Below are 12,013 nucleotides of genomic sequence, written 5' to 3' on the forward strand. Positions count from 1 at the left end.
GTTTGTGTCGCACCATTACATTTATAAAAGAAGGTAAATTATTGATGTACAGATTACGTGCAATCATTTTAGCACAGTTAAAGATAGCGCATCGATTGACCAATCAGTCTGATTTTCAGTATTTAAATTAAGGGTTAACTTATGCGTTACGATTAATCATTTTTGCACCGTTAAAGGGTGCGCAAGTTTCCTATTTGTGTCGCACTATTATAATTATGTGTCGCACTATTGTAATTATAATAGAAGAAAATGAATTGAAGTTAGGATTACTAGTAATCATTATATCACACTTAAAGGTAGCGCATCGAGGGGCTATTCACTGAAATTTTTTATTCGTTACGATGTGGCTAAAATTATGAGCCCAGCCCTTGGGTCATCTTGTTTGTTTCGCGCTCTTTACCTAATCGTCTTCTCTCCCGTTCATTCTGGTCGCATAAAACTTCGAGGTCAGACTACTTTTGGTAAACCGATTTCTCTTTTCCTCACCACATCGGCAGTGCACAGTGACCTCATAGGGGGCTTAACTGAAAATCCCCCTGTTTTTATTATTTTTGCAAACTATAGTTTATATAATAATACGTCTATTTTCTATAATACTGAACTTTAATATATTAAACTTCTCTATATGAATAATATGATTAAATAGTTGTTAATTTAATATTATCGACGCTGTGCAACTAAATTTTTCTCTTGAAATTTTATAAGGGGCCCCCAAATCTTCCTTAGCCTATCAGTATAAAAATCCTGGCGGCGCCACTGGAAATTTAGGCAAACATTTTATTTTATTTAACAGAACTTTTCGCTACATAATCAGAAGGGGATAATAGAAGGATGTTAATTACAATCACCACGCTATGTGGTGGTACACATCTCTCAAAGAAAAGAGTTAAAAAAACTTCTGACAAAATTTATGCACACATTTAGTTTAATCAGGGATAGATTTAATTTTAGAAGTAGGAATGGAGAACAGAGTAAACTGAGTGCGCGTCAAAGTCCCGGACCCCCCTTCCACGGAACGGAGGGGTATGAAAGAAGAGGCGGAAGGGTCATAGCGACAGGTAAAAAAGAATGACGTATTTTTCGCGGTCCCCGTCAGCAACGTCATCAAAACGTAGTCAGCCAATAAGATAATTTAAACTTTTCGTTACGTGTTGGAGGGAGGGGTTCTATACTGGGTGGGCTATGTGTCGGACTGAAGTAAATACTAACCGTTCTTCATTCCTACTTCTAAAATTAAATCTATCCCTGGTTTAATTTTGATATTAATGTAGATGTGGGTCACAAATTTAACATACTTTATGCATACATTTAGTTATTTTTTATTTTGATATTTTAAGGCAAACATTACGTTAGAATTCTTTTATTTATTTATTTATTTATTTAAAGAAATTAAAATTCACTTTGAAAGCATTGCGCTATTTTTAATTGCAAACAATATTAACGAAGTCCTCTCTTGCAATACACCTAAAAATAAATTCATTCAAAATTTACAACGGCCTTACGAGTTTCTAAACCGGGCTTTCACGAATGAGGGGTGATCTTATTGGTTCGCTTAGAAATGCGCAGAGGCAGAATTTTAGTGTCAGAATGTTTTCAGCCAATGAAAAAATGTCACCTTTGAGTTTGTATTTCTGTTCACTAGATGTAGTGGTCGGCGTTTGGACAAGATAATCCACAGAATTTTGGTTAATCAGTTATTCATGAATAATAATCAGATAATTTTTCGTGATTACATTGCATTAACCATAGACTTCCCGTGGATAATTTCAAATTATGAATAAAGATAAAACAAACAGATATAATCCTATCCAAATGCCGACCACTAACTAGATGGCGCTTGCTTCATTTTCAATCTGCCCCTTAACGGGCGTATATATATGGCCAGCTTGTTTATTTTATTTTTAGGTCTATTGCTTAATTGTGTTTAATCATTGACAAAATAAAAAGAAAATTCGAAAAGGAGGCCATAAAAACCCCACCTATGAACTCCAAATCCAACTTTGCACTTTTCATAAGCGTAAATTGAAATGGTGTTGATAATATTTTATTTCTAAGATAATTTTCCTCGGCCGATGAAATGTACGTCTGTCGCGATGACGTAGTACCCTTTTTACCATACCGCCAATTACAAGCGCTTAACAATAATCCGTTACAATTACTCATTAAACAAAGCGTAATTAAAAATATCCCCGTAGTCAAAACGGGTATGCAGTAATTGGCCAAATAAAAAATTAATATTTCAGGTTGTCTATCAGTTTGATTACGAATTGTGTACTTGTCTAGACGTTCGTAAATTAGTGCAATGCTGTAAAACAGATTAGCGGCCCATTTTATCAGAGAAATACATATAATTTCACTCAAAGTAGAGTCCAGTTTGAGTACAGTTGAGTACAAGTCCGTGTGTTGTTCACAGAGCTCTTTCATATTGTTACGCGCACATTTTACGCGATTTGACAATTGGTTTACGCGATATCTGACACATTCAGAGATGAAAATCAACATCGCCTCGATTAAAAATTGTACCATGTACGTGAACATAACAAATACCAAATTTATACATCTTATAAGTTGAACAATATCGGGGTAATTGTAGAAGATATTTATATTGTGCAAGTAATCTCGAATGTAATTTGCAATTGCCATGTTAACATTGGTACTGTTTAACCAAGCTCTAAGTATTAACACGTAAATAATGTTAATGAAGAAGAAAATCATTACGTAATTAAAAAAAATTCGTTATTTTAACTTTGCCATTTCCATATTCACGAATTGTACAAATTTTTAAAATTTCTAAACATTTTTTGTTAAATTTTTTATTTAATAAAAATAAATTTACCGTGTATCCGATTGAACCGAATTTAATAATACGTTGAACTAGGTATAAATTTTATTGTACATTAACGTTTACTTCGGCGCCTTGAATTTTATAGAAGAAACACTGACATAGTTCTTTAATTATGTATAAATTAATTACCGCGAATGTAATGTAAAATCCAATACGACTTTTAATTGATTTTTTTTTCATAATCAAATAATCCCAATATATTTGATAGGCTAAATACAGCGTTAAATATTGGGTTGTCTTTAATACAATTTGGAATTTTGGAGTCGCGCAACGACATGCTTTAAAAGTGAAATATTATATCCACTAATAGCTTTTAATTTCAAACGTTGGATGTCAAGGGTACAAAAAATTGATGGGATATTTTTATTGTGCCACACCTTTTATAATTAGATGAGACCAGGATGATTTAAACAAACAGTTTTATTCAATATATTTTAAAACTTCAAAAATTTTATAAACTCCTTTCCTATTATTAACTCCTTATACAGAGCTTCACGAGAACGTCCTTTCCGATACAAGTAATTTTACGTTCTGAATATTTTGGAGAGTTTGGTCCTCTCCCTCTACAAGAAATTTTGGGGTGTTTTGGTTAGTCATGGGTTTTAACAATTTTCTTTCTATAGATATTTTTCTTGGTAAAATTTTAGAGCATTATAAATCAAGTTTGACAATTTTATTTTCTAAGGTAAAATTTTTAAAGGGTTGTTAAAGTACTAGTTTTAAAGGTGTTATGAAAGTAAGTAAATTTTATTAAAAAGTAAACATTTAACGAAAATATAAAACTAATAAAAAAATTCCTTTTTGGAACTTTAGGAGTTCCAACATCCTCCCCCGCCAAAGAGCTAGCGTTGCTTGCTCATTCTATTAAACTTATAATTAAACTTATTTTTCAACTTATATTTCAAGTGGACAAAGTAAATTAATAGGTCTACGTATGGTAGAACCGTGTGGTAATTTCACTACACATGATCTCATTTTTCCATCGCGTCCGCGAAACGTTTCTTTTATACGCGCAATTCGCCATAGTTGTCTCGGTTGATTTTCGTCCTTAACTAAAACTACATCGCCTTCTTTTAATTCGTTGTCAACTTGGCTGCCTTTTACTTTATGCGCGGATGATAAATGCAACAAATATTCTTTCTTCCACTTGTTCCAAAATTTGTCAATTAAACATTCTCTATATTTGTATCTTCTTCTCAAGTCTTCTCCTTTCGTAGTTTTATTCTGATTCGATTTAAATTGTCGAGACGGTAGGGTTGTTAGTCGATTTCCTACTAAAAAGTGCGCGGGTGTAAGGGGGTAAGGTTCCCCTACATCATCATTGACGTAAGTTAACGGCCGTGAATTTAAGACCGCTTCCACTTCGGTAATAACTGTTAAAAGTTCTTCAAAGGTCAAGAATGACTTTCCCAATATTTTTCTAAGAATGACTTTGACTAAGCCCACTAAGCGCTCCCACCACCCTCCGTACCAAGGGGCTTTCTCCACAATATATTTCCACTTGATTCTCCTATCTCCCAAGTAATCCTTTACTTTCCCTTTATCTAAATTCCTCCAAAGTGAATTCAATTCTTTTTCCGCTTTTTTAAATGTTAGTGCATTGTCAGTATAAATAATTGACGGAATGCCTCTTCTCGAAATAAATCTCCTCAGAGAAAGCAAAAACCACTCGGTGGACAAATTCGATACTATTTCCAGGTGGATTGCTCGGGTAGTGGCGCATGTATAGAGTGCAATATAAGATTTAACTTTTTCTTGTTTTTCTTTCACGAATATTGGGCCTGCAAAGTCTATGCCAGTTATTTCAAAGGCTTGAGACTTGAAAACTCGATCTCTTGGTAGAGGCGCTGTTTCTTCTGTTTTTGGTTTAACTTTCCATTTCTTACAATTTAAACAAAGCTTGATGATTTTCTTAGTTAGTTGACGACCTTTGTTAATCCAAAATTGTTCTCTCACTTGAGTAAGTGTATCTGATACTCCAGAGTGTATGGTTAATAAATGCGCTCTTCTTATTTGTAAGTTCGTATAATAATTTGGGTTAGGGAGTATAATCGGATGTTTCTCTTCATAAGTAAATTCCGTGTTGTGTAATCTCCCTCCTACTCTTAATATTTCTTGATCATCTAGAAATGGGTTCAGATCTGCTATCTTTGACTCTCTAGGCAGTTTTTCTTTTCTTCGTAATGTTTCTATATCTTCTTTGAATTCTTGTTCTTGTATTACTCTTGTCCAATAATTTTCACTTTCAATTAGTTCTTTGGTCGATAACGATCCTGTCAATTTATTTTTATTTTTGCAATTGAAAGCAAATCTCTTAATCCATCCAGTTACTCGAATCAGTCGATTAATATTTTCGAAATTTTCAATTTTAAGTACCGGTTGTAAAATTAATTTTGTCGCACTTAAATTCTGTATAGTTTTTCTAAATTGTGATCTGAGTGAATCTTCTAAAATCTTTTCTGTATTTTCGTCATTCGTTAAGAGTTTGTTGGATGGCCATTGTTCTTTGGGTGTCTTAAGCCAGTAGGGACCTTTCCACCAAGTTTCTTTTTGTTTAAGTTTTTCTAAAGTTTCCCCTCGCGTTAAACAGTCTGCAGGATTTTCGAAACCCTTACAATATTTCCCGTTTTCTGGTTCTGTTGATGCTTGAATTTCTTTTACTCTATTGGCTACAAAGGGAACCCACCTATGCGAGTCTCCTTTTATCCAATTCAAGGTGGCTGTGTTATCACACCAAAAGTTTAACTTTGCTTCAGGGAAGAATTTTTTGACTCTTAACGCTAATCTTGTTCCTATCAATGCTCCTAGGAGTTCCAGTTTGGGTAATTTTACCTCTTTTATTGGCGCTACTTTCGTTTTTGAACATAAAAGGGATATGGAAACGTTGCCTTCTTCTGTCAAATGTCTGACATAAATAACCGCTCCGAAGGCCTTCTTGCTGGCGTCTGTAAAGCAGTGTAACTGAGTTTCTATAATAGTTTCTTCTCTTTTTTCTTCATTGATATAACGAGGAATCGTAATTTCTTGAATGTACGGTAAATCCATGCAGATAGATTTAAATCTAGTCGCTAGTTGTTTCGTCAAGGGTTCATCCCATTCTAAGCCTAAAATCCAAAGTTCTTGAAATAACAATTTCAATTTGATCGTAAACGGACTTATAAATCCTAACGGATCATAAATTCTGGCTGACAGTTTAAGAATTCCTCTTTTCGTAAGATTCGTCGATTCAAGATTAACTAATACTTTTTCCGTTTGAAACGAAAGAAAGTCTAACTCAGTATTCCATACTAATCCTAGCACCGTAGTATTAGGGTTTTCATTTTCTGAGAAATTTTCAATCCAACCCAATTTTATCCATTCATTCTTTAAGATTTGCGAGTTAGACTGCCATTTTCTTAAATTCATTCCAGCTGTTGACAGTATTTCTTTTGCTTCTAAACATAATTGTAACGCTTTTTGTTCATTCTCTGCGCCTGATTCAAGATCATCGACGTACATTTCATCATAGATCATTTGACACGCTTCTGTATAAGTTTCTTGATACTTTTTGATGTGCGTTCGTATTGTCGCTGCTAATATGTGTGGACTTGAATTGAGTCCGAAGGCTAAACGTGCAAATCTCAATTTTATTATTTTCAAAGGATCTTTAAAACTTTTCGGTTCTTCGAACCACAGAAACCGTAAGGCATTTCTGTCGTCAGGATGAATATTTATTTGTAAAAACGCTTTTTCTACGTCTGCAGTAAATGCTATTTTATTTGCCCGAAATTTTATTAAAATATCCAGTAGATCTGGGTTCAAATTCGTTCCAGTATTAAGGCATTCGTTCAATGACAATCTTCCTTTTTCTTTTGATGATCCATCTACTACGACGCGTAGCTTTGTCGTTACTCTTTCGTTTTTCTCGACCCCCGAATGGGGTAGGTAAAATACCTGTTCTTTTCTATTCAACTCTTCAGCTGGAACTTTCTCTATAATTCCTTCCTCAAGGTATCCTCTTATAACTTTGCTATATTCTTGATAAAATGCTTCATTTTCTTCAAATTTGTGGGTTAGATATATTAATCTTCTTAAAGCCGTATGGTAATTATTGGATAATTCTTCTTTGTTCTTTTTCCATGGAAGCTTCACGGTGTATCTTTTTTTGTCGTAACTAATGTTTTCTCCAAATTCTTTTAATGATAATTTCCTTAATTCAGATTTTTCCATTGGATCTTTATCCGAAATGCCAAGTGATTCTAATTCCCAAAATTCTTTTAATTGGCTTGTTAATTGTCCATCATTACTGACATTTTCTTCGTAATTCATATTTATAGGAGAACTCCCAATCAAGGAAACGCATGTGCCAAGGCTTGATACTTCTACAGGTCCTTGAATTATCCAACCGAATATACTTTCAAGTGCAACTAATTTGGAATTTAATCTCTGGATTTTCCCAGTAATGACTTGCCAATATAAATCTGATCCAATCAGTACTTGAATTTCTTCGTTATAATTTTCTTCTTCTAACCCTCTATCTGCTAATAGTAATCCCAATTCATTCAACTCTTTGCGGCAATTTTCTCCTGGAGATTCAAATTTTGCGGTATTGATGTTAGGGGTTTCTATAACTTCCATTTCCAATTCTCGATCATCGATTAAACTTTTCAAAGTGATTTTTACTTTTCTTCTAGTGACAATCGTCGGTTCTTTTGCCCCAAAAACATACAATTTCAATGTAACTTCTTCTATTAAAGGTAATTTTAAGTTTCTCGAAATATCCTCTCTGATGAATGACGTTTGACTACCGCTATCAATCAAAACTCTAACTTCTTCTGCCCTGTCTCTGTACCCTTTAAGCTGAGCGCGAGCTGTTTGAAGTAAAACAGCACTTTCTTTCTTATCTGTAGGAACTACGGAGTTACTACTTATTTCCTTTGGAGACGTTTCTTTTACCTTATTCTCTTCAACTCCCTTTTTGCTTTCTCGTTTTTCCCCTTGTGTACACACAGCTGCATGGTGTCTTCCATTACATTGCTTACATTTGATCTGAGATTCGCAATTTTTCGCTAAATGACCCGCTATAATGCAAATGTAACATCTTCCTAATTTCTTTAAAATGTTTTTTCTTTCTTCGACTTTCGTTATGCTTTTGCATGCTTCCGACTTATGATTATATCGCTGACAAAATAAGCAAAATCCGCTATTTTGAGTGGTCATTCCCGTTATCAAGGCTGCTGATGAAGTGTACGAGGGTTTATTATCCTTTTGGTAGGATTTACTAGCGCTGTAATTATTTCTGCTATTCGTGTTTGTTCGACTGAAGTTTTGAACTTGTGACGAATGGAGCGTGTCTCCCGAGTTTCTCATTTTATAAAAATTGGCTCATTCCCTACTTTGTAAATCTTTTCTTAAAAACTCTAATAACTCTTCCGCGTCTAATTCTTGCTGAACATTTCTTATTCTATTAAATTCGACGTTTATGTCGTCTGGGAGCTTCCCTAACAGGATGGGACAAAGAATAGTTCCGTATTTTTCTGATGCTCTTACTCCAAGAGCCTGGAGACCTCTTACTTCCATTTCACATACGTCAAAAAAGTGTCTATAAGCTTTCAGATCGCTTGACTTCGCAATAGGTTGTAAGTGCGTAAGTTTCTTGATATGTGCGGTGACAATGTCAGTCTTATTACCGAATCTCTCGTGTAATCTACCTATTGCAGTATCATAATTCGCGTCTGAAAATGACATTCCGGTAACCGCGGATGCAGCTTCGCCTTGTAAATAGGATTTTAAATAATTGAATTTTACACTCTTAGGTATCGAATTATTATTATGAATCGTGTTTTCAAATTGAGACCAAAAGTCTGTCCATTTAGTTATTTCCCCATCATATTTCTCTATTTCTAATTTAGGCAATGACATGTTAAAGTTTTGCGCGACAGGCTGTGGCATATAATACGAGAAAGGTACTTGCGGATATATAGGCTGGTTTGCCTGATAAGGTAGCGCTCCTGTTCCCATTCCCTGTCCAATACCTCCCATTTGTGGTGGCATTGTATTTGATAACGACACTAGCGGCGGGTTCGTTGATATAACACTAGGTACAGTTTGTACTGTAGAAATTAAAGTCTGTGGAGTCTGTATTCCCGCACTAGTTGTAATGAACGCTTGTGGTGAAGCTGCAGGTAGTTGAAACGAACTACTTGAGATTCTTGTTCTAGGGATAAAAGGTGGGGTTATGATTAGTGGATTCTGTGTGGCTTCTGTCGATGTCGTCTCTTTGGGATTTGTATTAGATTCTAATGATTCTTCCATTATGTCTCTCGATTCAGGGACTCGGATGTTTTCGTTCAATTCAGCCATTCTATAAGCTGACGGTACTTTTGTAGCTTTTTCTTGCATGATGCTTATATAATGTTGTAGAGTCACTTTAGCGGTAACCATATCTTCCTCGCATTTTTCGCGAGAGTCTATTTCCTTTTCGATTGAAGATGTTGGGAGAAGTCGATATATCTTTCTCTCCAATTTTCTTATAATTGATTCGTGCTCGTTTAATTGGACCTTCATGATCTTTAATGCTACTAGATTCATTTCTGCTTTCTGCGTCTCACTGTGAATCCGTTTTAGCAAATTGGTTAATTTTCGTCTCGTGGCGGTTCTCATGGCTTTTGCCTTTTCTAATTTTTCTTCAGGTGTCATTTCGAAACTGCTTTCAGAACTGACTTCATCGTCTTCATTACTTTCTTCTCCCGTTCTTTCTGTCTTTTCTTCATACTCCGCCATTATAAACTGCGATAATTCTATTTCCTTGATCTCTTCTTAATTCTTTCTTTATAACTTTGTCTTTCCAATATATTTAAACGCTTATACACGACTATTTTCGATCTTCTTAATACACCAGCGATATAGCTTATACACTATATTGTTCCGTATTCAAATTTTCTTCATTTCTTAATTGTTCGTTAATTGGATCCCGCTTATACACGGCAATTAATCCCGGGTTTCGGCACCATTTTATAATTAGATGAGACCAGGATGATTTAAACAAACAGTTTTATTCAATATATTTTAAAACTTCAAAAATTTTATAAACTCCTTTCCTATTATTAACTCCTTATACAGAGCTTCACGAGAACGTCCTTTCCGATACAAGTAATTTTACGTTCTGAATATTTTGGAGAGTTTGGTCCTCTCCCTCTACAAGAAATTTTGGGGTGTTTTGGTTAGTCATGGGTTTTAACAATTTTCTTTCTATAGATATTTTTCTTGGTAAAATTTTAGAGCATTATAAATCAAGTTTGACAATTTTATTTTCTAAGGTAAAATTTTTAAAGGGTTGTTAAAGTACTAGTTTTAAAGGTGTTATGAAAGTAAGTAAATTTTATTAAAAAGTAAACATTTAACGAAAATATAAAGATAATAAAAAAATTCCTTTTTGGAACTTTAGGAGTTCCAACAACACCTTTATTGACATGAAACAACAAAACTTTTCCAGTACGCTTTTCAAAACATCCAGTTTTGTCGTATTTCTTAAGACAGTGTTTATATTTAATTTTCTAGTCATGAAAATGTTTCAAATCTTTTGTTGTATCATACATAAGGTTATTATTGTTATCAGAAGGGGATAATTGAAGAAGAGTGACACTCCAGCTCTTAATGTTTTAGTTATGTAATCACATGATTCTTCCCAGGCGAGGGAATTACCCTTTTTGAACATTTGCTCTCCCGCTCATCAAACTTAATTAAATTAAAATGGGTGTAATTACATCGCACCGTGCTATGGTGAATTCTATAATTGTTTGGTGGTATTTACTAAATCCCCATTCAGCAATCAAGCAGGCACAAACCTTGATTGTCTTGACGTGGCGGGACAAAAATTAACCAACAAGCGCATGCATGTGCCTTGGCAAATAGTTAAGCAGCGCTAATAGATATAGTAATGACGAGGGAACTATTTAAAATGGCGTATGTGCATGCATGCATGATTCGGTTTAGTAACCCTGCTATAATAAATGTTAATTTAGAGATGTTGTTGGGGAAGAATCATGTTACAATTACTAATTACCCACCCCGCTCTGTGCAAGTACACGTCTCTCGAAGAGAAGTATTATATTATATTAAGTATTTTATGTTTTAATTATCGAAACCATGAATGTCCAATAAGAGAACACTGCCAGGAATAGACTACCCAATAACTGCGTGTCTAACGTGACGTAATTCAGTACCGTGAATTTTATTGGCGCCGTGTTCATTTTATTCCATAAGTACGATTCGATGGCCAAGCTCTCGTGCGATTTCCCAGTGACCCTTGACCTAGAGTGTCCAGCTGACACTAGTAATTCGTTGCAATTATTCATTAAGGATAAAATAAATAGGAATATAGTTAGACTGCAAATTGGAAATAGGAATAGGCTCATTTCGTAGGTGAATGCTAACGTGTTTAATGTGATTTTATTTACTTCTAATTTTAAAAACATTGCGGTTAAACTAAGTAAAATATTCCAGCACCATTTTAATAGTAAAATGCTAATTATGTATTGAAACTTTGAGTTTAATTCTAATATGGTAGCGAATAATTTGGTGTGTATTTCGGCTAATTGTTGCGTTGTGGCTGAATTGTTACACCAATTATTGAACGATGCTTGGTTAGGTAGGTCACTGTCACACGATAGCTTATGAGCCAGATCGTTTGTTAGTGAAATGATATTTGTGGAATCTTTTTTAAACAATATTTTGTTGGGAATATCGTTGCTAGACGATATTTTGTTGGGAATACCGTTGCTAAACAATATTTTGTTGGGAATATCGTTGCTAAACAATATTTTGTTGGGAATATCGTTGCTAGACGATATTTTGTTGGGAATATCGTTGCTAGACGATATTTCGTTATGAATATCGATCATAGACGATATTTTGTTCGGAATATCGTTGCTAGACGATATTTTGTTGGGAATATCGTTGCTAGACGATATTTTGTTGGGAATATCGTTGCTAGACGATAATTTGTTGCAAATATCGTTTCTAAACGATATTTTGTTTTGAATATCGTTGCTAGACGATATTTTGTTGGGAATATCGTTGCTAGACGATATCTGATTGGTAATATCGTCATTAAACAATTTTTCATTTTCCCGACAATTTTTAAACAATCTATTGGTTAAGGTATATTCGACATTAGACGATATTGTA

The 12,013-nt window shown here is 34.4% G+C and overlaps 1 protein-coding gene across 1 annotated transcript; it reads right to left on the reverse strand.

Moving 5' to 3' along the window:
* Nucleotides 1-3,739: 3,739 nt before the first annotated feature.
* On the reverse strand, nt 3,740-8,194 carry LOC149682781 (uncharacterized). The gene has a single exon (XM_089834389.1). The coding sequence runs from the start codon at nt 8,192-8,194 to the stop codon at nt 3,740-3,742; it is 4,455 nt and encodes a 1,484-aa protein (XP_089690515.1).
* Nucleotides 8,195-12,013: the final 3,819 nt, after the last annotated feature.

Source organism: Phalangium opilio, unplaced genomic scaffold (assembly GCF_054372755.1).
Source record: "Phalangium opilio isolate 3A_F unplaced genomic scaffold, DU_Popi_V2 ptg000038l_1, whole genome shotgun sequence".
Taxonomy (NCBI): domain Eukaryota; kingdom Metazoa; phylum Arthropoda; class Arachnida; order Opiliones; family Phalangiidae; genus Phalangium; species Phalangium opilio.

Excerpts from the sequence above, each read along its gene's own strand:
- LOC149682781 (XM_089834389.1), bottom strand. The coding sequence starts at position 8,194 with ATGAGAAACTCGGGAGACACGCTCCATTCGTCACAAGTTCAAAACTTC.